Source organism: Oncorhynchus tshawytscha, linkage group LG13 (assembly GCF_018296145.1).
Source record: "Oncorhynchus tshawytscha isolate Ot180627B linkage group LG13, Otsh_v2.0, whole genome shotgun sequence".
NCBI classification, from domain to species: domain Eukaryota; kingdom Metazoa; phylum Chordata; class Actinopteri; order Salmoniformes; family Salmonidae; genus Oncorhynchus; species Oncorhynchus tshawytscha.
In genome coordinates, this window is record NC_056441.1 from 87314652 (window position 1) to 87341369 (window position 26718).

At 51.0% G+C, this 26718-nt stretch overlaps 1 protein-coding gene across 1 annotated transcript in view; it reads right to left on the reverse strand.

The window, feature by feature from the left end:
• Nucleotides 1-26718, reverse strand: part of LOC112238924 (small G protein signaling modulator 2) — a 221883-nt gene that overhangs the window by 113877 nt on the left and 81288 nt on the right. The window contains exon 3 of the mRNA XM_042294977.1: nt 19525-19693. Coding sequence (XP_042150911.1) covers nt 19525-19693 — 169 coding nt within the window. The remainder of the gene's footprint in view (nt 1-19524; nt 19694-26718) is intronic.

Sequence of the window (26718 nt, forward strand, 5' to 3'; positions counted from 1 at the left end):
AAGAAGACAGGCTATGTGCACACTGCCCACAAAATGAGGTGGAAACTGAGCTGCACTTCCTAACCACCTGCCAAATGTATGTGTCATGCCCTGGCCTTAGTTATCTGTGTTTTCTTTATTATTTTGGTTAGGCCAGGGTGTGACATGGGTATTTATGTGTTTTGACTTGTCTAGGGGTTTTTGTAGATTTATGGGGTTGTGTTCTTTTAGGTGTCTAGGTAAGTCTATGGTTGCCTGGATTGGTTCTCAATCAGAGGCAGGTGTTTATCGTTGTCTCTGATTGGGAGCCATATTTAGGCAGCCATATTCTTTGGGTATTTTGTGGGTGATTGTTTCCTGTCTTTGTGTTTTCTGCACCAGTTAGGACTGTTTCAGTTTTCACGTTTATTGTTTTGTAGTTAGTTCATGTTAAGTGTCTCTTATTAAAGAACCATGAACTCTAACCACGCTGCGTTTTGGTCCGCCTCTCCTTCCCGGGAAGAAAGCCGTGACAGTGTGACCATCTTAGAGACACATATTTCCCTCAGATTACACAGATCCACAAAGAATTCAAAAACAAATCCAATTTTGATAAATTCCCATATTTACTGGGTGAAATTCCACAGTGTGACATCATAGCAGGAAGATTTGTGACCTGTTGCCACGAGAAAAGGGCAACCAGTGAAGAACAAACACCATTGTAAATACAACCCATATTTATATGTTTATTTATTTTCTCTTTTGTACTTTCACATTACAACACTGTATATAGACATAACATGACATTTTAAATGTCTTTATTATTTTGTGAGTGTAATGCTTCCTGTTCATTTTGTAATGTTTATTTCACTTTAGTTTATTATCTACTTCACTTTAGAGAGAGAGACAGAGAGAGAGAGAGAAGGCTGCAAGGCAGTGACATTCAGATATGACTAACCCTAACCTAATTTAACCCCAAACTGATAAACTAAATAACATCTGCCCCTAGCCTTGGGACTGGAACGACAGGCAGATAGAGAAGACTGAGTGCTGAAGAGAAAGGAGAAGAGCGGCAGCCCAGAATGTCTAATTGCATTTTACGCCCTTAGAGAAAACGAAAGAAGCACACTGTTGATAATGGCTGACCAATGTCCGTGACCCCACTCTCAGAGGGGGTCTCAGGGGGGAGTTGAAATATGAAAAAACACTTCTCCAATCCACACATGTATTTAATACACACTTGTGAAAAAGGACCAATATAAGCACCCACCAAATGATTATTTTATAATAATAATAATAATAATAATTTTTAAAAAGTCTAATCGGTCACGATCACACCGCAGCCAGCTGCCAAATACAGGATGAATACAAGCTACTTCGTCTTTTATGAAGCCACCAGCGGCATTCGTTATTATTCAGAATAATCGTTCATTTTGGAAAATGCATTAGAGCCCTTCATCGCTAAAGATTCAGAGCTTCTCTTCCTCTCCTCACTTTCTCTCACCTCCTCACTTCTTCTCTCTATCTAATGGGAGTTGGTCGTCTGAGGAGGCTTTGGGTGGTGTGAGGGTAGTGTAGGTGGTGAGAGGGGACTTTGGGGGGTGTGAGGGTAGTGTAGGTGGTGAGAGGGGGCTGTGGGTGGCGTGAGGGTTCTTTGGGTGGTGTGAGGGGGCTGTGGGTGGTGGGTCTGATCCTGATGGGTCTGATTGTGATGGGTCTGATCCTGATGGGTCTCATTGTGATGGGTCTGATTGTGGTGGGTCTGATCCTGATGGGTCTGATCGTGATGGGTCTGATCCTGATGGGTCTCTTTGTGATGGGTCTGATTATGGTGGGTCTGATCCTGATGGGTCTGATCCTGATGGGTCTGATCCAGATGGGTCTGATCCTGATGGGTCTGACCGTGATCCTGATGGGTCTGACCGTGATGGGTCTGATCCTGATGGGTCGGTTCCTGATGGGTCTGATCCTGATGGGTCTGATCCAGATGGGTCTGATCCTGATGGGGCTGATCCTGATGGGTCTGACCCTGATGGGTCTGATCCTGATGGGTCTGTCCGTGATTGGTCAGATCCTGATGGGTCTGACCGTGATGGGTCTGACCGTGATGGGTCTCATTGTGATGGGTCTGATCCTGATGGGTCTGATCCTGATGGGTCTGACCGTGATGGGTCTGATCCTGATGGGTCTGATCCTGATGGCGCTTATCCTGATGGGTCTGATCCTGATGAGTCTGACCGTGATGGGTCTGATCCTGATGGGTCTGATCCTGATGGGTCTGATCCTGATGGGTCTGACCCTGATGGGTCTGACCCTGATGGGTCTGATCCTGATGGGTCTGACCCTGATGGGTCTGATCCTGATGGGGATGATCCTGATGGGTCTGACCCTGATGGGGCTGATCCTGATGGGGATGATCCTGATGGGGATGATCCTGATGGGCTGATCCTGATGGGTCTGACCCTGATGGGTCTGACCCTGATGGGTCTGATCCTGATGGGTATGATCCTGATGGGACTGATCCTGATGGGGCTGATCCTGATGGGTCTGATCATGCATCACAAGGGGATATCTTTCCCTTGTCTGTTCCCTCTGTTGGGTTTCTTGCTGTTCCTTTTCATTCCTTTTAATGGAGGCTTCAAGAGTGGGCTGCAATAACTGGGGGAAGAGACAGGAATAGGAGGGCTGCAATAACTGGGGGAAGAGACAGGAATAGGAGGGCTGTAGTGTATGAGTTCAGTAAGAGACAGGAATAGGAGGGCTGTAGTGTATGAGTTCAGTAAGAGACATGAATAGGAGGGCTGTAGTGTATGAGTTCAGTAAGAGACAGGAATAGGAGGGCTGTAGTGTATGAGTTCAGTAAGGACAGGAATTCAGGAGGGCTGTAGTGTATGAGTTCAGTAAGAGACAGGAATAGGAGGGCTGTAGTGTATGAGTTCAGTAAGAGACAGGAATAAGAGGGCTGTAGTGTATGAGTTCAGTAAGAGACAGGAATAGGAGGGCTGTAGTGTATGAGTTCAGTAAGAGACAGGAATAGGAGGGCTGTAGTGTATGGAGGGCTGTAGTTCAGTAAGAGACAGGAATAGGAGGGCTGTAGTGTATGAGTTCAGTAAGAGACAGGAATAGGAGGGCTGTAGTGTATGAGTTCAGTAAGAGACAGGAATAGGAGGGCTGTAGTGTATGAGTTCAGTAAGAGACAGGAATAGGAGGGCTGTAGTGTATGAGTTCAGTAAGAGACAGGAATAGGAGGGCTGTAGTGTATGAGTTCAGTAAGAGACAGGAATAGGAGGGCTGTAGTGTATGAGTTCAGTAAGAGTTCAGTAAGAGACAGGAATAGGAGGGCTGTAGTGTATGAGTTCAGTAAGAGACAGGAATAGGAGGGCTGGTGTAAGTTCAGTAAGAGGGCTGTAGTGTATGAGTTCAGTAAGAGACAGGAATAGGAGGGCTGTAGTGTATGAGTTCAGTAAGAGACGGGAATAGGAGGGCTGTAGTGTATGAGTTCAGTAAGAGACAGGAATAGGAGGGCTGTAGTGTATGAGTTCAGTAAGAGACAGGAATAGGAGGGCTGTAGTGTATGAGTTCAGTAATAGACAGGAATAGGAGGGCTGTAGTGTATGAGTGAACAGGATTCAGGAGCTGGAACAGGATTCAGGAGCTGGAACAGGATTCTGGAGCTGGAATAGGGTTCTGGAGCTGGAATAGGGTTCTGGAGCTATAACAGGGTTCTGGAGCTGGAACAGGATTCTGGAACTATAACAGGGTTCTGGAGCTATAACAGGGTTCTGGAACTGGAACAGGGTTCTGGAACTGGAACAGGGTTCTGGAGCTATAACAGGGTTCTGGAGCTGGAACAGAGTTCTGGAACATGGTTCTGGAGCTATAACAGGGTTCTGGAACTGGAACAGGGTTCTGGAGCTATAACAGGGTTCTGGAGCTATAACATGGTTCTGGAGCTGGAACAGGGTTCTGGAGCTATAACAGGGTTCTTTCTGGAACTGGAACAGGGTTCTGGAACTGGAACATGGTTCTGGAGCTAGAACAGGGTTCTGGAACTGGAACAGGGTTCTGGAGCTATAACAGGGTTCTGGAACTGGAACAGGGTTCTGGAGCCATAACAGGGTTCTGGAGCTATAACAGGGTTCTGGAACTGGAACAGGATTCTGGATCTGGAACAGGATTCTGGGCTCCCAGATCTGCCCTAGTGGTTTTTCAGACCATATGGTAACAGTATACTGTAGCTTGGCAGTTGTAAGTTGTCCGAGGTCTTACTGGCACTTTAGTGTTAAATTATTTTCATTTTGTGAGGGATGTGGTGTCTTTTGGGAGAGGTGGTAAGGGAGGAAAGCTGAGTTTGAGAACCTAAGACAATGGTGGGAGGTGGGGAAAACACAAGTAATGGTGTTTTGTAAGCAGTACTCTGCCTATGGGACAGCTAGGATAAGGTCTACTATTCAGAGGTTGGAGAAGGATATTAGAGGCATTGAGGATAGCCTAATTGGGCAGCAAGATTTAGGGTCAGAGAATTGAAATTGATGGCTAATTGATGGCTAAGTGGACAAAGCTGGGGTCTTTTTTACAGGATCAGGTGAACGGTGTGCTCATTAGAGCATGAGTGGCCACCCTGACGGACGTGGATGCTTCGAGGACGTTCTTCAACATGGAGAGGAAGTCGGGTGGCCACCCTGATGGACGTGGATGCTCCGAGGATGTTCTTTAACCTGGGGAGGAAGTTGGGTGGCCACCCTGACAGACATGGACGCTCCGAGGACGTTCTTCAACCTGGAGAGGAAGTCGGGTGGCCACCCTGACAGATATGGACGCTCCGAGGACGTTCTTTAACCTGGAGAGGAAGTCGGGTGGCCACCCTGACGGACGTGGCTGCTCCGAAGACGTTCTTTAACCTGGAGAGGAAGTCGGATGGCCACCCTGACAGACGTGGATGCTCCGAGTGCATTCCTCTTCAACCTGGAGAGGAAGTCGGAGCAGCAGAAGCAGATGTTCCATCTACGGCATCCTTCAGGGTCTCTGACGTTGGATCCAGCAGAGATGAGGAGGATGACTATGGACTTCTACTCAGACAACAACACTGTTCCACATTGTGCTCAGGAGGTTCTACAGAGGCTGCCTGAGCAGAGTGCTAGGTTGGAGGATTATCTTTAGCTTCAGGAACTAACAGCGGATGTGCAGCAGCTCTCCCCAGGCCGTGCACCGGGCCTGGGGAGAGCTGCTGCACATCGATGGGGGTGACCTGTCCATGGGGGAGGCTGGTGAACTGTCTCTGGGGGGGGTAAACTGTCTGCAACTGGAGTATGTCTATGGGGGGAGCAAGGTAAAAATCTTCTGCCCCTGAGCAGTTAACCCACTGTCCCCCGGGAGCCGAAGACGTGGATTTCGATTATGTGGCAGCCCCCCGCACCTCTCTGATTCAGAGGGGTTGGGTGAAATGAGGAAGACACATTTCAGTTGAAGGCATTTCATTGTACAACTGACTAGGTATCCCCCTTTCCCTTTCCTTTCCCAGTCCCTAACAACTTGGCCACTACAATGCACTGGCACAGACTGATGGTGTTGTATCCCCCACAGAGTCTCGTCAAACAACTACAGAGGTTACTGATGGATTTATTTCGGTCTGGTCAACACGCGCAGCAACGTTACACCTCCCTTTGCACGAGGGGGGGGGGGGCAAAGGCTGGTGGGCATTTGGATCCAGAGTGACAGCTTTCTGTTTACAAGCTGCACAGAGTCTTCTGTGCCAGCAAGGAGTGTGCTGGAGAGATACGGCTTGGGCTGTTCTGAGGAGAGCAGGGGACCTTGGGTATGATAGGCACACACATTCCTGTTGAATATGTTCAATATGTCAGCCATTTACTCTGTTCTACCTCGCTCTGCATTTGGTGTGGAAAAAGACGATCCACTCATCCAGACCAGAGTGCTGACCACTGCCAGCTTGCTGGCCGGGCTTGTGAGAGTGAGGTTCACTAAATTGGGTGACCTGTAAGAAGAGTCGGTGTGGAAATCTGTCAGCGACATGGCGGCTGCTTCCCACAATAAGTCAACCAGGCTGCCGCAGCAGGTGGTGGAAGGGGATCTGAGCTGCACTACTGGGCTCATTCGGAGAGCTGCTGGGGAACAGGCAGAGACTGGACCATCTAACCACGACTGACTGGACCCGTCTAACCACAAATGACTGGACCGTTTATGGCGGTTTTGGAGCAGTGGCTTCTTCCTTGCTGAGAGGCCTTTCAGGTTATGTCGATATAGGACTCGTTTTACTGTGGATATAGATACTTTTGCACCTGTTTCCTCCAGCATCTTCACAATGTCCTTTGCTGTTGTTCTGGAATTGATTTGCACTTTTCGCACAAAAGTACGTTCATCTCTAGGAGACAGATGGTGTTTATACTTGCGTACTATTCTTTGTACAGTACAGATGAATGTGGTACATTCAGGCGTTGGGAATTGCTCCCAAGGATGAACCAGACTTGTGTGTGTGGGCGGGGGGGTTAACTTTCTAAAACTGGAGCATGTCTATGGGGGGGAGGTGAACTGTCTAAAACTGGAGCATATCTATGGGGGGGGTGTGCAGGTGAGCTGTCTATGGGGGGGGACTGGTGAACTGTCTATGGGGGGGACTGGTGAACTGTCTATGGGGGGACTGGTGAACTGTCTATGGGGAGGGGGCTGGTGAACTGTCTATGGGGGACTGGTGAACTGTCTATGGGGAGGGGGCTGGTGAACTGTCTATGGGGGGTGGCTGGTGAACTGTCTATGGGGAAGGGGGCTGGTGAACTGTCTATGGGGGGCTGGTGAACTGTCTATGGGGGGGGCTGGTGAACTGTCTATGGGGGGGCTGGTGAACTGTCTATGGGGGCTGGTGAACTGTCTGGAGGGGGGCTGGTGAACTGTCTATGGGGGCTGGTGAACTGTCTATGGGGGGCTGGTGAACTGTCTATGGGGGCTGGTGAACTGTCTATGGGGGGTGAACTGTCTATGGGGGCTGGTGAACTGTCTATGGGGGGGCTGGTGAACTGTCTATGGGGGCTGGTGAACTGTCTATGGGGGGGGCTGGTGAACTGTCTATGGGGGGGGGCTGGTGAACTGTCTATGGGGGGCTGGTGAACTGTCTATGGGGGGGGCTGGTGAACTGTCTATGGGGGGACTGGTGAACTGTCTATGGGGGGGGGTGGTGAACTGTCTATGGGGGGCTGGTGAACTGTCTATGGGGGGGCTGGTGAACTGTCTATGGGGGTGACTGGTGAACTGTCTATGGGGAGGGGTGACTGGTGAACTGTCTATGGGGGGACTGGTGAGGGGGGCTGGTGAACTGTCTATGGGGGGGCTGGTGAACTGTCTATGGGGGCTGGTGAACTGTCTATGGGGGCTGGTGAACTGTCTATGGGGGCTGGTGAACTGTCTATGGTGGGGGCTGGTGAACTGTCTATGGGGGGCTGGTGAACTGTCTATGGGGGAGGGCTGGTGAACTGTCTATGGGGGGGCTGGTGAACTGTCTATGGGGGGGGCTGGTGAACTGTCTATGGGGGGGGGGCTGGTGAACTGTCTAACTGTGAACTGTCTATGGGGGGGGGCTGGTGAACTGTCTATGGGGGCTGGTGAACTGTCTATGGGGGGGGCTGGTGAACTGTCTATGGGGGGCTGGGACTGGTGAACTGTCTATGGGGAGGGGGGACTGTGAACTGTCTATGGGGAGGGGTGACTGGTGAACTGTCTATGGGGAGGGGTGACTGTCTATGTGAACTGTCTATGGGGGGGGGGAACTGACTGGTGAACTGTCTATGGGGGGCTGGTGAACTGTCTATGGGGGGCTGGTGAACTGTCTATGGGGTGACTGGTGAACTGTCTATGGACTGGTGAACTGTCTATGGGGAGGGGTGACTGGTGAACTGTCTATGGGGAGGGGTGACTGGTGAACTGTCTATGGGGGCTGGTGAACTGTCTATGGGGGCTATGGGGGGGACTGAACTGTCTATGGGGGCTGTCTATGGGGGGGGACTGGTGAACTGTCTATGGGGGGCTGGTGAACTGTCTATGGGGGGGCTGGTGAACTGTCTATGGGGGCTGGTGAACTGTCTATGGGGGGGACTGGTGAACTGTGTATGGGAGGGCTGGTGAACTGTCTCTGGGGAGGGGCTGTGAACTGTCTATGGGGGGTGGTGAACTGTCTATGGGGAGGGCTGGTGAACTGTCTATGGGGGGGGAACTGTCTATGGTGAGGGGGCTTGTGTATGGGGGAGGGCTGGTGAACTGTCTATGGGGGGGGTCTGGTGAACTGTCTATGGGGGGCTGGTGAACTGTCTATGGGGGGCTGGTGAACTGTCTATGGGGGGGGCTGGTGAACTGTCTATGGGGGACTGGTGAACTGTCTATGGGGGTGACTGGTGAACTGTCTATGGGGGGAGGGGAACTGACTGGTGAACTGTCTATGGGGAGGGGTGACTGGTGAACTGTCTATGGGGAGGGGTGACTGGTGAACTGTCTATGGGGAGGGGTGACTGGTGAACTGTCTATGGGGGCTGGTGAACTGTCTATGGGGGGCTGGTGAACTGTCTATGGGGGGACTGGTGAACTGTCTATGGGGAGGGGTGACTGGTGAACTGTCTATGGGGAGGGGTGACTGGTGAACTGTCTATGGGGGGCTGGTGAACTGTCTATGGGGGGGGGGACTGGTGAACTGTCTATGGGGGCTGGTGAACTGTCTATGGGGGGCTGGTGAACTGTCTATGGGGGGGCTGGTGAACTGTCTATGGGGGCTGGTGAACTGTCTATGGGGGGGCTGGTGAACTGTCTATGGGGGGGGGACTGGTGAACTGTGTATGGGAGGGCTGGTGAACTGTCTCTGGGGAGGGGCTGTGAACTGTCTATGGGGGGGTGGTGAACTGTGTATGGGGGAGGGCTGGTGAACTGTCTATGGGGGGATGGTGAATGTGTATGGGGGAGGGCTGGTGAACTGTCTATGGGGGGCTGGTGAACTGTCTATGGGGGGCTGGTGAACTGTCTATGGGGGGGCTGGTGAACTGTCTATGGGGGCTGGTGAACTGTCTATGGGGGGACTGGTGAACTGTCTATGGGGGGACTGGTGAACTGTCTAAGGGGAGGGGGCTGGTGAACTGTCTATGGGGGTGGTGAATTGTGTATGGGGGGCTGGTGAACTGTCTAGGGGGCTGGTGAACTGTCTATGGGGGCTGGTGAACTGTCTGGGGGACTTTGTTGGGGTATGGGGCGTCAGGGGGGGTTCTATGTGTGGTGGATGGGGGGGGGGCTTGATTTTAACTTTCCAGTCTGTTAAAATGAAATAAAGTTTGTTTTAATGATGTAAGTATTTGGGCCAAATAAAGATTTTTTTTCTCAATAAAATAAAAATCTTTCTCTTTTCTCTTCTCTCTCTCTCTGCTATCTCACACACTCTCACCTCTCTCATCTGTCTGTTCTTCTCACATTCCTCTCTCTCTTTCTTATCTCTCTCCTCCTCTCCCTATTTCTCTTTCTCTCGCCAGCGATGATGGTCACGGTACAATGATGATGTCGCCATGGCAACGAGAGTAACCGAGCAATGGAGTCCTGAGGATGGGTGATGGGGAAGGAGAGCTGAGGGGGGATGAGAGGGGAAGATGGGGGAGGAGAAGTCACTACAGTCCCTGGTTCGAATCCAGATTGTATCACATCTGGCTGTGATTGGGAGTCCCATAGGGAGGCTAGGGTAGGCCGTCATTGTAATTAAGAATTTGTTCTTAACTGACTTGCCTAGTTAAATAAGGGTTAAATAATTTTTAATAAAGGGAAGGAGAGTGGAAGAGAAGTGTGGAGGGGAAAGAGAAAGGAAGGAGAGGGCGGGGAGGAATGAGAGGTGAGGTGGGTGGAGGAGAGGTGCTGTGGGGAGGAGAGGTGCTGTGGGGGAGGAGAGGTGCTGTGGGGGAGGAGATGTGCTGTGGGGAGGAGAGGTGCTGTGAGGGAGGAGAGGTGCTTTGGGGGAGGAGAGGTGCTGTGGGGGAGGAGAGGTGCTGTGGGGAGGAGAGGTGCTGTGAGGGAGGAGAGGTGCTGTGAGGGAGGAGAGCTGCTGTGGGGGAGGAGAGGTGCTGTGGGGAGACGAGGTGAGGTGGGAAGGAGAGGTGGGGGAGGAGAGGTGCTGTGGGGAGACGAGGTGAGGTGGGAAGGAGAGGTGGGGGAGGAGAGGTGAGGTGGAGAGGAGAGGTGCTGTGGGGAGGAGAGATGCTGTGGGGGAGACGAGGTGAGGTGGGGAGGAGAGGTGGGGGAGGAGAAGTGCTGTGAGGGAGGAGAGCTGCTGTGGGGAGACGAGGTGAGGTGGGAAGGAGAGGTGCTGTGGGGAGACGAGGTGAGGTGGGAAGGAGAGGTGGGGGAGGAGAGGTGCTGTGGGGGGAGACGAGGTGAGGTGGGAAGGAGAGGTGGGGGAGGAGAGATGAGGTGGGTGGAGGAGAGGTGCTGTGGGGGAGGAGAGGTGCTGTGGGGAGATGAGGTGAGCTGGGGAGGAGAGGTGGGGGAGGAGAAGTGCGGTGGGGGACGAGAGGTGCTGTAGGGGAGGAGAGGTGCTGTAGGGGAGGAGAGGTGAGGTGGGGGAGGAGATGTTAGGAGGAGAGGAAAGGTGCGGTGGGGAGACGAGGTGAGGTGGGGGAGGAGAGGTGCTGTAAGGGAGGAGAGGTGAGGTGGGGAGGGTAGGAGAGATGCGGTTGGGGAGGGTAGGAGAGGTGCGGTGGGAGAGGTGAGGAGAGGTTGAGGAGGTGAGGAGAGGTGCGGTGGGGGAGGTGAGGAGAGGTGGGGGAGGTGAGGAGAGGTGCGGTTGGGGAGGGTAGAAGAGATGCAGTTGGGGAGGTGAGGAGAGGTGCGGAGAGGTGCGATGGGGGAGGAGAGGTGGGGTGGGGGAGGTGAGGAGAGGAGGGGTGCAGGGGGAGGTGCAGTGGGGAAGGTGAGGAGAGGTGGGGAGGTGAGGAGAGGAGAGGACAGGTGGGGGAGGTGAGGAGAGGTGCGGTGGGGGAGGTGAGGAGGTGAGGTGGGGGGGGAGGGTGCGGAGAGGTGCGGTGGGGGAGGTGAGGAGAGGTGGGGTGGGGGAGGTGAGGAAAGGAGGAGTGCGGTGGGGGAGGTGAGGAGAGGTGGGGGAGGTGAGGAGAGGAGAGGTGGGGAAGGTGAGGAGAGAAGAGGTGGGGGAGGTGAGGAGGAGAGGAGAGGTGGGGGAGGTGAGGAGAGGAGAGGTGGGGGAGGTGGGGGAGGTGAGGAGAGGAGAGGTGGGGGAGGTGAGGAGAGGTGCGGTGGGTGAGGAGAGGTGCGGTTGGTGAGGAGAGGTGGGGGAGGTGAGGTGAGGAGAGGTGTGGTGTGGGAGGAGAGGAGAGGAGAGGTTCGGGGAGATTGAGTGTGATGTGTTATTGGAGGGGGTGCTCGGGGGCGATACAGCTATATACCACTAAACAACATTTCATTTGGGACACAGCCCCAGTCACCACAGGCACACTAGTAGAACCACATCGCTCTACAATAGAATCTACAATAGAATCTACATATTCTGTTTCTACATTCACAGCTGTATGACTGTGACAAGACAAGATGAGAGGAGGGAGGAGATACAGGAAGAGTGTGTGTGTGTGTGTGTTCTCTGCCCCAACCCCCTCCCCCCATCTCTTCCTCCATTAAGCCCAGCTTCCCTCTCAGTCCCAGAGTGCTCAGTGGCCATGTGTTGCAGCTTATCGAATTGTGTGTGTGTGTGTACACACAAATAGACGCTGGGCTTGGGTAAACACACACCTGGACAGGTGTAGGAAGAGACTCCCCAATATTGATTTAGTTAGTCTTCTTCACTGTGTATAGGGTGTTCACTCACTGCTGTACAATGTAGACTTTGACTTCCGGCGCCGACAGAGATGGCCGCCTCGCTTCGCGTTCCTAGGAAACTATGCAGTTTTTTGTTTTTTTACGTGTTATTTCTTACATTAGTACCCCAGGTCATCTTAGGTTTCATTACATACAGTCGAGAAGAACTACTGAATATAAGATCAGCGTCAACTCACCATCAGTACGACCAAGAATATGTTTTTCGCGACGCGGATCCTGTGTTCTGCCTTTCAACCGGGACAACAGAATGGATCCTATTAGGCGACCCAAAAAACGACTCCGAAAAAGAGGGAAACGAGGCGGTCTTCTGGTCAGACTCCGGAAACGGGCACATTGTGCACCACTCCCTAGCATTCTTCTCGCCAATGTCCAGTCTCTTGACAACAAGGTTGATGAAATCCGAGCAAGGTTAGCATTCCAGAGGGACATCAGAGACTGTAACGTTCTTTGCTTCACGGAAACATGGCTCACTGGAGAGACGCTATCCGAGGCGGTGCAGCCAGCGGGTTTCTCCACGCATCGCGCCGACAGAAACAAGCATCTTTCTGGTAAGAAGAGGGGCGGGGGCGTATGCCTTATGGCTAACGAGACATGGTGTGACGAAAGAAACATACAGGAACTCAAATCCTTCTGTTCACCTGATTTAGAATTCCTCACAATCAAATGTAGACCGCATTATCTACCAAGAGAATTCTCTTCGATTATAATCACAGCCGTATATATCCCCCCCCAAGCAGACACATCGATGGCTCTGAACGAACTTTATTTGACTCTTTGCAAACTGGAATCCATTTATCCGGAGGCTGCATTCATTGTAGCTGTGGATTTTAACAAGGCTAATCTGAAAACAAGACTCCCTAAATTTTATCAGCATATCGATTGCGCAACCAGGGGTGGAAAAACCTTGGATCATTGTTACTCTAACTTCCGCGACGCATACAAGGCCTTGCCCCGCCCTCCTTTCGGAAAAGCTGACCACGACTCCATTTTGTTGATCCCTGCCGACAGACAGAAACTAAAACAAGAGGCTCCCACGCTGAGGTCTGTCCAACGCTGGTCCGACCAAGCTGACTCCACACTCCAAGACTGCTTCCATCACGTGGACTGGGATATGTTTCGTATTGCGTCAGATAACAATATTGACGAATACGCTGATTCGGTGTGCGAGTTCATTAGAACGTGCATTGAAGATGTCGTTCCCATAGCAACGATTAAAACATTCCCTAACCAGAAACCGTGGATTGATGGCAGCATTCGCGTGAAACTGAAAGCGCGAACCACTGCTTTTAATCAGGGCATGGTGACTGGTAACATGACCGAATACAAACAGTGCAGCTATTCCCTCCGCAAGGCTATCAAACAAGCTAAGCGTCAGTACAGAGACAAAGTAGAATCTCAATTCAACGGCTCAGACACAAGAGGCATGTGGCAGGGTCTACAGTCAATCACGGACTACAAGAACAAATCCAGCCCAGTCACGGACCAGGATGTCTTGCTCCCAGGCAGACTAAATAACTTTTTTGCCCGCTTTGAGGACAATACAGTGCCACTGACACGGCCTGCAACGAAAACATGCGGACTCTCCTTCACTGCAGCCGAGGTGAGTAAGACATTTAAACGTGTTAACCCTCACCAGGCTGCAGGCCCAGACCGCATCCCCAGCCGCGCCCTCAGAGCATGCGCAGACCAGCTGGCCGGTGTGTTTACGGACATATTCAATCAATCCCTATACCAGTCTGCTGTTCCCACATGCTTCAAGAGGGCCACCATTGTTCCTGTTCCCAAGAAAGCTAAGGTAACTGAGCTAAACGACTACCGCCCCGTAGCACTCACTTCCGTCATCATGAAGTGCTTTGAGAGACTAGTCAAGGACCATATCACCTCCACCCTACCTGACACCCTAGACCCACTCCAATTTGCTTACCGCCCAAATAGGTCCACAGACGATGCAATCTCAACCACACTGCACACTGCCCTAACCCATCTGGACAAGAGGAATACCTATGTGATAATGCTGTTCATCGACTACAGCTCGGCATTCAACACCATAGTACCCTCCAAGCTCATCATCAAGCTCGAGACCCTGGGTCTCGACCCCGCCCTGTGCAACTGGGTACTGGACTTCCTGACGGGCCGCCCCCAGGTGGTGAGGGTAGGCAACAACATCTCCACCCCGCTGATCCTCAACACTGGGGCCCCACAAGGGTGCGTTCTGAGCCCTCTCCTGTACTCCCTGTTCACCCACGACTGCGTGGCCACGCACGCCTCCAACACAATCATCAAGTTTGCGGACGACACAACAGTGGTAGGCTTGATTACCAACAACGACGAGACGGCCTACAGGGAGGAGGTGAGGGCCCTCGGAGTGTGGTGTCAGGAAAATAACCTCACACTCAACGTCAACAAAACTAAGGAGATGATTGTGGACTTCAGGAAACAGCAGAGGGAACACCCCCCTATCCACATCGTAGGAACAGTAGTGGAGAGGGTAGCAAGTTTTAGGTTCCTCGGCATACACATCACAGACAAACTGAATTGGTCCACTCACACAGACAGCATCGTGAAGAAGGCGCAGCAGCGCCTCTTCAACCTCAGGAGGCTGAAGAAATTCGGCTTGTCACCAAAAGCACTCACAAACTTCTACAGATGCACAATCGAGAGCATCCTGGCGGGCTGTATCACCGCCTGGTACGGCAACTGCTCCGCCCACAACCGTAAGGCTCTCCAGAGGGTAGTGAGGTCTGCACAACGCATCACCGGGGCAAACTACCTGCCCTCCAGGACACCTACACCACCCGATGTTACAGGAAGGCCATAAAGATCATCAAGGACATCAACCACCCGAGCCACTGCCTGTTCACCCCGCTATCATCCAGAAGGCGAGGTCAGTACAGGTGCATCAAAGCTGGGACCGAGAGACTGAAAAACAGCTTCTATCTCAAGGCCATCAGACTGTTAAACAGCCACCACTAACATTGAGTGGCTGCTGCCAACACACTGACACGGACACTGACTCAACTCCAGCCACTTTAATAATGGGAATTGATGGGAAATGTAAATATATCACTAGCCACTTTAAACAATGCTACCTTATATAATGTTACTTACCCTACATTATTCATCTCTTATGCATACGTATATACTGTACTCTATATCATCGACTGCATCCTTATGTAATACATGTATCACTAGCCACTTTAACTATGCCACTTTGTTTACATACTCATCTCATATGTATATACTGTACTCGATACCATCTACTGTATCTTGCCTATGCTGCTCTGTACCATCACTCATTCATATATCCTTATGTACATATTCTTTATCCCCTTACACTGTGTATAGGACAGTAGTTTTGGAATTGTTAGTTAGATTACTTGTTGGTTATTACTGCATTGTCGGAACTAGAAGCACAAGCATTTCGCTACACTCGCATTAACATCTGCTAACCATGTGTATGTGACAAATAAAATTTGATTTGATTTGATTTTGATTTGATAGAGAAAAACAGAGCAATTCAAGAGGGTGCTATGAAATGAATGTCAAAACATAGTTTTCTTTGCCCCATGTCATTATAAATGACCTAGAATGAATCGTTAGATTATTCTCTATAATATTATAACGTTAATATACCTGTACTTGACAGTGTTGATGGAATAAAGAACGTTCATTTGCTGTGACCGTTGAGAGTTAAGACTGCACCACTCTCTGTTGTATCTCTTCCATATTTGGTGTTGGGAGGTGGTACCATTCGAAGTAATTTACAGCTGGTTGGACCAATCAAAATCAACTTGATACTTTTGTCATTTCCACCTCCAGATCCTTGGCTTTCATTGTCTGTAACCGCAACCAATCTACATTGAGAGGGGCCGTTTCTATGGCGATTTAAAGGGAAAGACTCAGAAATACACAATGAAAACAGGAACAGGTTGTCTCCACAGAGGGTGGATATTGATATTCAGTCTGTTATCTTTGTAAATAAATATATATTTAGTCCCCATTTAGTTTGTATTCAGTGGATTTCATTTAGAAAAAGACATGTTTTCACTCACAAACCTGCAGCCACTAGTTAACTTGTCAGTTGACATTCGAAGTTAACTGAGTTCTGCCTCGGAGCAGTGTTACGGGGTTCTATGGAGCAGTGTCACAGGGTTCTATGGAGCAGTGTCACAGGGTTCTATGGAGCAGTCACAGGGTTCTATGGTCACAGGGTTCTATGGAGCAGTGTCACAGGGTTCTATGGAGCAGTCACAGGGTTCTATGGAGCAGTGTCACAGGGTTCTATGGAGCAGTGTCACAGGGTTCTATGGATCAGTGTCACATGGTTCTATGGATCAGTGTCACAGGGTTCTATGGAGCAGTGTCACAGGGTTCTATGGATCAGTGTCACAGGGTTCTATGGAGCAGTGTCACAGGGTTCTATGGATCAGTGTCACAGGGTTCTATGGAGCAGTCACAGGGTTCTATGGTCACAGGGTTCTATGGAGCAGTGTTACAGGGTTCTATGGAGCAGTCACAGAGTTCTATGGAGCAGTGTCATAGGGTTCTATGGAGCAGTATCACAGGGTTCTATGGAGCAGTGTCACAGGGTTCTATGGAGCAGTGTCACATGGTTCTATGGAGCAGTCACAGGGTTCTATGGAGCAGTGTCACAGGGTTCTATGGAGCAGTGTCACAGGGTTCTATGGAGCAGTCACAGGGTTCTATGGAGCAGTGTCACAGGGTTCTAAGGAGCAGTGTCACAGGGTTCTATGGAGCAGTCACAGGGTTCTATGGTCACAGGGTTCTATGGAGCAGTGTCACAGGGTTCTATGGAGCAGTGTCACAGGGTTCTATGGAGCAGTATCACAGGGTTCTATGGAGCAGTCACAGGGTTCTATGGAGCAGTGTCACAGGGTTCTATGGAGCAGTGTCACAGGGTTCTATGGAGCAGTCACAGGGTTCTATGGAGCAGTGTCACAGGGTTCTATGGAGCAGTGTCACAGGGTTCTATGGAGCAGTCACAGGGTTCTATGGTCACAGGGTTCTATGGAGCAGTGTCACAGGGTTCTATGGAGCAGTCACAGGGTTCTATGGAGCAGTGTCACATGGTTCTATGGATCAGTGTCACATGGTTCTATGGAGCAGTGTCACATGGTTCTATGGATCAGTGTCACAGGGTTCTATGGAGCAGTGTCACATGGTTCTATGGATCAGTGTCACAGGGTTCTATGGAGCAGTGTCACAGGGTTCTATGGATCAGTGTCACAGGGTTCTATGGAGCAGTCACAGGGTTCTATGGTCACAGGGTTCTATGGAGCAGTGTTACAGGGTTCTATGGAGCAGTCACAGAGTTCTATGGGGCAGTGTCATAGGGTTCTATGGAGCAGTGTCACAGGGTTCTATGGAGCAGTGTCACAGGGTTCTATGGAGCAGTGTCACATGGTTCTATGGAGCAGTCACAGGGTTCTATGGAGCAGTGTCACAGGGTTCTATGGAGCAGTGTCACAGGGTTCTATGGAGCAGTCACAGGGTTCTATGGAGCAGTGTCACAGGGTTCTATGGAGCAGTCACAGGTTTCTATGGTCACAGGGTTCTATGGAGCAGTGTCACAGGGTTCTATGGAGCAGTGTCACAGGGTTCTATGGAGCAGTGTCACATGGTTCTATGGAGCAGTGTCACAGGGTTCTATGGAGCAGTGTCACAGGGTTCTATGAAGCAGTGTCACATGGTTCTATGGAGCAGTGTCACAGGGTTCTATGGAGCAGTGTCACAGGGTTCTATGGAGCAGTGTCACAGGGTTCTATGGAGCAGTGTCACAGGGTTCTATGGAGCAGTGTCACAGGGTTCTATGGAGCAGTGTCACAGGGTTCTATGGAGCAGTGTCACAGGGTTCTATGGAGCAGTGTCACATGGTTCTATGGAGCAGTGTCACAGGGTTCTATGGAGCAGTGTCACAGGCTTCTATGGAGCAGTGTCACAGGGTTCTATGGAGCAGTGTCACAGGGTTCTATGGAGCAGTGTCACAGGGTTCTATGGAGCAGTGTCACAGGGTTCTATGGAGCAGTGTCACAGGGTTCTATGGAGCAGTGTCACAGGGTTCTATGGAGCAGTGTCACAGGGTTCTATGGAGCAGTGTCACAGGGTTCTATGGAGCAGTGTCACAGGGTTCTATGGAGCAGTGTCACAGGGTTCTATGGAGCATTGTCACAGGGTTCTATGGAGCAGTGTCACAGGGTTCTATGGAGCAGTGTCACAGGGTTCTATGGAGCAGTGTCACAGGGTTCTATGGAGCATTGTCACAGGGTTCTATGGAGCAGTGTCACAGGGTTCTATGGAGCAGTGTCACAGGGTTCTATGGAGCAGTGTCACAGGGTTCTATGGAGCAGTCACCACATTTTGATCGTGCTGTGATGTCATTCAGTTCATTCTAAATCCTGCTAAATTCTCATAGAGTAAATCATCGGTAACTTTTTAACCATATATGGTAGAGACAAGGGGTTTGGACATGTTTGTATAACTTTTGAATTAATTTAATAATTTTATGGGTGACCACCCTGTGTGGTTTTACCATGCTACACTGTCTCTTCACTGTGTGGTTTTACCATGCTACACTGTCTCTTCACTGTGTGGTTTTACCATGCTACACTGTCTCTTCACTGTGTGGTTTTACCATGCTACACTGTCTACACTGTGTGGTTTTACCACGCTACACTGTCTCTTCACTGTGTGGTTTTACCATGCTACCACTGCTGGTTTTACACTGTCTCTTCACTGTGTGGTTTTACCATGCTACACTGTCTCTTCACTGTGTGGTTTTACCATGCTACACTGTCTCTTCACTGTGTGGTTTTACCATGCTACACTGTCTCTTCACTGTGTGGTTTTACCATGCTACACTGTCTCTTCACTGTGTGGTTTTACCATGCTACACTGTCTCTTCACTGTGTGGTTTTACCATGCTACACTGTCTACACTGTGTGGTTTTACCACGCTACACTGTCTCTTCACTGTGTGGTTTTACCATGCTACACTGTGTGGTTTTACCACGCTACACTGTCTCTTCACTGTGTGGTTTTACCATGCTACACTGTCTATTCACTGTGTGGTTTTACCATGCTACACTGTCTCTTCACTGTGTGGTTTTACCATGCTACACTGTCTCTTCACTGTGTGGTTTTACCACGCTACACTGTGTGGTTTTACCATGCTACACTGTGTGGTTTTACCATGCTACACTGTGTGGTTTTACCATGCTACACTGTGTGGTTTTACCATGCTACACTGTGTGGTTTTACCATGCTACACTGTGTGGTTTTACCATGCTACACTGTGTGGTTTTACCATGCTACACTGTGTGGTTTTACCATGCTACACTGTGTGGTTTTACCATGCTACACTGTGTGGTTTTACCATGCTACACTGTGTGGTTTTACCATGCTACACTGTGTGGTTTTACCATGCTACACTGTCTCTTCACTGTGTGGTTTTACCATGCTACACTGTGTGGTTATACCATGCTACACTGTGTGGTTTTACCATGCTACACTGTCAGTGAAGGTGTGTAAATAGGGAAGTAAAACATGAGACCATAGATGTATAGCTACATAATACCACATCACTGAATTCCCATATTTTTCCTGTATTTCTCCGGTTGTGGTTTTGGATGGTAGTGCTATGAGGTCAGGTGTAAGGGGTAAAAGTTCAAAGGTCATAGAGTAGGTCAATCGGTACCTGGTGACCTCTGCCTGCTGTGTGAGCTGCTCCTGGACCTTCTGACACACCTCTCCCGCCGTGGCGTTCACCTTGCCGATCTTGGTGAAAAGGGCTGCGATCTTGTCGCTACGCAGGAAGCCCGCCGCTCGCCGCTTCAACAGGTGGCTCAGACACGCCTCGATGGTGCCTGGAGGAGAGAGGGAGAGGGAGAGAGAGAGAGGGAGGGAGGGAGGGAGGGAGGGAGGGAGGGAGGGAGAGCTAGTGAGAAAGAGAGAGAGGGGAGGGAAGATTACTTTATTGTCCATTTACTACAAGAGCAACAGAAATGTGTCTTTTTACGCATATCATCTTATTCTCCCCAGCAGAGGATGAGGTGAGGGTGAAAAGGAGAGAGGGAAAGAGAGTGGGAAAGAGAGAGGGAAAGAGAGAGGAGAGGGGAGGGGAGGGGTTTTAGAGGGGAGGGGAGAGCAGCAAAGAGGATGAGGGTAATAGAGGGAAAGAGAGTGGGAAAGAGAGAGATGGATGGAGAGCAGCAAAGAGGATGAGGGTAATAGAGGGAAAGAGAGAGGGAAAGAGAGAGATGGATGGAGAGCAGCAAAGGATGAGGGTAATAGAGGGAAAGGATGAGGGTGGAGAGCAGCAAAGAGGAGAGGTGAAAGAGAGAGCTAAAGAGAGAGATGGAAGAGATGCAAAGAGGATGAGGGTGGTAGAGGGAAAGAGAGAGGAAAGGATGGAGAGCAGCAAAGAGGATGAGGGTGAAAGAGGAGAGAGAGGGAAAGAGAGAGGGGGTTTTACCACGCTTCACTGTCTACACTGAGAGCAACAAAGAGGATGAGGGTAATATAGGGAAAGAGAGAGGGAGGGGAGAGCTTTACCATGTAAAGAGGATGAGGGTAATAGAGGGAAAGAGAGAGGGAAAGAGAGAGATGGATGGAGAGCAGCAAAGAGGATGAGGGTGAAAGAGGAGAGAGAGGGAAAGAGAGAGATGGATGAGAGCAGCAAAGAGGATGAGGGTGAAAGAGGAGAGAGAGGGAAAGAGAGAGGGGAGGGGAGAGCAACAAAGAGGATGAGGGTGAGAGCAGAGGGGTAAAGAGAGAGGGGAGGGGAGAGATGGATGGAGAGCAGTAAAGAGGATGAGGGTAATAGAGGGAAAGAGAGAGGGGAGGGGGGAACAGCAAAGAGGATGAGGGTGAGAGGAGAGACGGCAAAAGGGAGAAAGAAAGGGAAGAGGAATAGGGAGGGAGGAACGAAAGAGGGAGAGACATAATACCACATCACTGGTGAGAAAAGAGGAGGGGAGGGAGACACGCCTGAGGTGCCTGGAGGTGAGAGGGAGGGAGAGAGAGGAGGAGGGGAGGAGGGAGGGAGGAGGGAGGGAGGGAGAGTGAGAAGAGGGGAGGGAAGGAAGTTCACGATGAAACAGGAGAGAGTGAAGACAGAAAGGTGGAGGAAAGGTGGAGGAAGAGAGGTGGAGGGAGAGAGGTGGAGGAAGAAAGGTGGAGGAAGAGAGGTGGAGGGAGAGAGGTGGAGGGGAGAAAGGTGGAGGAAGAAAGGTGGAGGGAGAGAGGTGGAGGGAGAGAGGTGGAGGGAGAGAGGTGGAGGAAGAGAGGTGGAGGAAGAGAGGTGGAGGAAGAAAGGAGGAGGGAGAGAGGTGGAGGAAGAAAGGTGGAGGAAGAAAGGTGGAGGGAGAGAGGTGGAGGAAGAAAGGTGGAGGGAGAGAGGTGAAGGAAGAAAGGTGAGGAATAGGAATAGGAATAGGGAGAGAGGAACGAAAGAGGGAGAACGATGAAACAGGAGAGAGTGAAGACAGAAAGGTGGAGGAAAGGTGGAGGAAGAGAGGTGGAGGGAGAGAGGTGGAGGAAGAAAGGTGGAGGAAGAGAGGTGGAGGGAGAGAGGTGGAGGGAGAGAGGTGGAGGAAGAAAGGTGGAGGGAGAGAGGTGGAGGGAGAGAGGTGGAGGGGAGAGAGGTGGAGGAAGAGAGGTGGAGGGAGAGAGGTGGAGGGAGAGAGGTGGAGGGAGAGAGGTGGAGGAAGAGAGGTGGAGGAAGAGAGGTGGAGGAAGAAAGGAGGAGGGAGAGAGGTGGAGGAAGAAAGGTGGAGGAAGAAAGGTGGAGGGAGAGAGGTGGAGGAAGAAAGGTGGAGGGAGAGAGGTGGAGGAAGAAAGGTGGAGGGAGAGAGGTGAAGGAAGAAAGGTGGAGGGAGAGAGGTGAAGGGTGGAGGAAGAAAGGTGGAGGGAGAGAGGTGGAGGAAGAAAGGTGGAGGGAGAGAGGTGGAGGAAGAAAGGTGGAGGGAGAGAGGTGGAGGAAGAGAGGTGGAGAAGAAAGGTGAAGGAAGAAAGGTGGAGGAAGAAAGGTGGAGGGAGAAAGGTGGAGGGAGAGAGGTGGAGGGAGAGAGGTGGAGGGAGAGAGGTGGAGGAAGAGAGGTGGAGGGAGAGAGGTGGAGGGAGAGAGGTGGAGGGAGAGAGGTGGAGGAAGAGAGGTGGAGGAAGAGAGGTGGAGGGAGAAAGGTGGAGGGAGAGAGGTGGAGGAAGAAAGGTGGAGGAAGAAAGGTGGAGGGAGAGAGGTGGAGGAAGAAAGGTGGAGGGAGAGGTGAAGGAAGAAAGGTGGAGGGAGAGAGGTGAAGGAAGAAAGGTGGAGGGAGAGAGGTGAAGGAAGAAAGGTGGAGGGAGAGAGGTGAAGGAAGAAAGGTGGAGGGAGAGAGGTGGAGGAAGAAAGGTGGAGGGAGAGAGGTGGAGGAAGAAAGGTGGAGGGAGAGAGGTGGAGGAAGAGAGGTGGAGGAAGAAAGGTGAATGAAGAAAGGTGGAGGAAGAAAGGTGGAGGGAGAAAGGTGGAGGGAGAGAGGTGGAGGGAGAGAGGTGAAGGAAGAAAGCTGGAGGAAGAAAGGTGGAGGAAGAGAGGTGGAGGGAGAGAGGTGAAGGAAGAAAGGTGGAGGGAGAGAGGTGGAGGAAGAGAGGTGGAGGAAGAAAGGTGGAGGGAGAGAGGTGGAGGGAGAGAGATGGAGGAAGAGAGGTGGAGGAAGAAAGGTGGAGGGAGAGAGGTGGAGGAAGAGAGGTGGAGGGAGACAGAGGAAGTAGAATGGAAATCCCCAGATAAAAACACTCTTCTTGAATGCACTGTTATTTAATATCCTGTTACTAAATATCCTGTTGTTAAAAACTTCTTATGGCTTGAATCCCGCTAACGGGATCGACATGACAACAGCCAGTGAAAGTGCAGGGCGCCAAATTCAAAACAACAGAAATATCCTGTTACTTAATATCCATTTCTTTAATATACTGTTACTTAATATCCTGTTTCTTAATATCCTGTTTCTTAATATCCTGTTTCTTAATATCCTGTTACTTAATATCCTGTTTCTTAATATCCTGTTTCTTAATATCCTGTTTCTTAATATCCTGTTTCTTAATATCCTGTTTCTTAATATCCTGTCCTTGGACCAAGATGCAGTGTGGTATGTTTCCATCCCTTTTATTAGGAAGAGAAAACTCAAAAAACAAAAACAATGAAGCGAACAAACGAAACGTGAAGCTCAAAATAGTTCTCGCAGGCAACTGTACCTAGACAAGATCCCACCAAGCACAATGGGGATGTAACGCTTGTCTTCATCCTCCTCAGACGAGGAGTAAGACATGTCAGACCAATGCGCAGCGTGGTAGGTGTCCATATTGTATTTACTACGAATACTGAACACATGAACAAAAACAATAAAACGACAAAAGTCCTGAACAGTGAAGCAAAACACAGAACAGAAAATAATCAACAACTCAAAGGGTGAAACCAGGCTGCCTAAGTATGGTTCTCAATCAGGGACAACCAGGCTGCCTAAGTATGGTTCTCAATCAGGGACAACCAGGCTACCTAAGTATGGTTCTCAATCAGGGACAACCAGGCTACCTAAGTATGGTTCTCAATCAGGACAACAACCAGGCTGCCTAAGTATGGTTCTCAATCAGGACAACCAGGCTGCCTAAGTATGGTTCTCAATCAGGGACAACCAGGCTACCTAAGTATGGTTCTCAATCAGGGACAACCAGGCTACCTAAGTATGGTTCTCAATCAGGGACAACCAGGCTGCCTAAGTATGGTTCTCAATCAGGGACAACCAGGCTGCCTAAGTGGTTCTCAATGGTTCTTCAATCAGGGACAACCAGGCTGCCTAAGTATGGTTCTCAATCAGGGACAACCAGGCTACCTAAGTATGGTTCTCAATCAGGGACAACCAGGCTGCCTAAGTATGGTTCTCAATCAGGGACAACCAGGCTACCTAAGTATGGTTCTCAATCAGAGACAACCAGGCTGCCTAAGTATGGTTCTCAATCAGGGACAACCAGGCTACCTAAGTATGGTTCTCAATCAGGGACAACCAGGCTACCTAAGTATGGTTCTCAATCAGGGACAACCAGGCTGCCTAAGTATGGTTCTCAATCAGGGACAACCAGGCTGCCTAAGTATGGTTCTCAATCAGGGACAACCAGGCTGCCTAAGTATGGTTCTCAATCAGGGACAACCAGGCTACCTAAGTATGGTTCTCAATCAGGGACAACCAGGCTACCTAAGTATGGTTCTCAATCAGGGACAACCAGGCTACCTAAGTATGGTTCTCAATCAGGGACAACCAGGCTGCCTAAGTATGGTTCTCAATCAGGGACAACCAGGCTACCTAAGTATGGTTCTCAATCAGGGACAACCAGGCTGCCTAAGTATGGTTCTCAATCAGGGCCAACCAGGCTGCCTAAGTGTGGTTCTCAATCAGGCGCAACCAGGCTGCCTAAGTGTGGTTCTCAATCAGGGACAACCAGGCTGCCTAAGTGTGGTTCTCAATCAGGGACAACCAGGCTGCCTAAGTATGGTTCTCAATCAGGGACAACCAGGCTACCTAAGTATGGTTCTCAATCAGGGACAACCAGGCTGCCTAAGTATGGTTCTCAATCAGGGACAACCAGGCTGCCTAAGTATGGTTCTCAATCAGGGACAACCAGGCTACCTAAGTGTGGTTCTCAATCAGGGACAACCAGGCTACCTAAGTATGGTTCTCAATCAGGGACAACGATTGACAGCTGCCTCTGATTGAGAACCATACCAGGCCAAACACATAAATCCCAAATTATAGAAAAAAGAACAGACTGCCCACCCCAACTCAAGCCCTGACCATACTAAAAGAAAGACAAAACAAAGGAACTAAGCTCAGAACATGACAGGGGAAATGGCTACCTAAATATGATTCCCAATCAGAGACAACGATAAACAGCTGCCTCTGATTGGGAACCACACCAGGCCAACATAGACATACAATTCACCTAGATAATCCACCCATAATCACACCCCGACCTAACCAACATAGAGAATAAACAGCTCTTTGTGGTCAGGGCGTGACAAATATTCTGTTTTTTAATACACTGTTCTTTAATACTGTCGTGACATTGCCCTCTTTGGGTACAGCAAGCCCCATCCCCCTCTCCCTGTCTCCTACACTCAGGCTGCTGTGGTCAGAGAGAGGTCGTAAATTCCTGGAGGAGATTATCTCCTCATGGCCACAGTATAGAGAGAGAGTAGAGTTTTCATAGAAGAGAACAAAGGAATTTCTTCCACCTCACAGAACTTGAGGTCCGAACAACATTTATGTTCTGGAGAAGGTATAAAAGATCGGTGAAGAATCCAGCTACGAACTGGTCCGTTTGGTACAATTTTGTGAAACTCATGGGAGGCAATACGGCCACATTACCATAACGCTGTTTATATAATAGCCTCAGATATGAAGTTTACATCTAATTGTTGTACAAGATGAATGAGTGAGGATGATACTGTTTGTAAAATTGTGTGATGTGATTTTGGACTGTTTAATGAAGGAAACTTCAATTCCCTTTTGAGTTGAACTAAATCAGAGGACCGTCCCTGAGCACAGTTAGGGTCAGCATCCTGGGACCGCCCCTGAGCACAGTTAGGGTCGGCATCCTGGGACCGCCCCTGAGCACAGTTAGGGTCGGCATCCTGGGACCGCTCCTGAGCACAGTTAGGGTCAGCATCCTGGGACCGCCCATGAGCACAGTTAGGGTCAGCATCCTGGGACCGCCCCTGAGCACAGTTAGGGTCGGCATCCTGGGACCGCCCCTGAGCCCAGTTAGGGTCAGCATCCTGGGACCGCCCCTGAGCACAGTTAGGGTCAGCATCCTGGGACAGCCCCTCCCAGTTAGGGTCAGCATCCTGGGACCGCCCCTGAGCACAGTTAGGGTCAGCATCCTGGGACCGCCCTTGAGCCCAGTCCGGCATCCTGGGACCGCCCCTGAGCACAGTTAGGGTCGGCATCCTGGGACCGCCCCTGAGCACAGTTAGGGTCGGCATCCTGGGACCGCCCCTGAGCACAGTTAGGGTCGGCATCCTGGGACCGCCCCTGAGCACAGTTAGGGTCGGCATCCTGGGACCGCCCCTGAGCACAGTTAGGGTCGGCATCCTGGGACCGCCCCTGAGCACAGTTAGGGTCGGCATCCTGGGACCGCCCCTGAGCACAGTTAGGGTCGGCATCCTGGGACCGCCCATGAGCACAGTTAGGGTCGGCATCCTGGGACCGCCCATGAGCACAGTTAGGGTCGGCATCCTGGGACCGCCCCTGAGCACAGTTAGGGTCAGCATCCTGGGACCGCCCCTGAGCACAGTTAGGGTCGGCATCCTGGGACCGCCCCTGAGCACAGTTAGGGTCAGCATCCTGGGACCGCCCCTGAGCACAGTTAGGGTCAGCATCCTCGGACCGCCCATGAGCACAGTTAGGGTCGGCATCCTGGGACCGCCCCTGAGCCCAGTTAGGGTCAGCATCCTCGGACCGCCCCTGAGCCCAGTTAGGGTCAGCATCCTGGGACCGCCCCTGAGCACAGTTAGGGTCAGCATCCTGGGACAGCCCCTGAGCCCAGTTAGGGTCAGCATCCTGGGACCGCCCCTGAGCACAGTTAGGGTCAGCATCCTGGGACCGCCCTTGAGCCCAGTTACGGTCGGCATCCTGGGACCGCCCCTGAGCACAGTTAGGGTCGGCATCCTGGGACCGCCCCTGAGCACAGTTAGGGTCGGCATCCTGGGACCGCCCCTGAGCACAGTTAGGGTCGGCATCCTGGGACCGCCCCTGAGCACAGTTAGGGTCGGCATCCTGGGACCGCCCATGAGCACAGTTAGGGTCGGCATCCTGGGACCGCCCATGTGCACAGTTAGGACCTGGCGTCATGAGGCAGC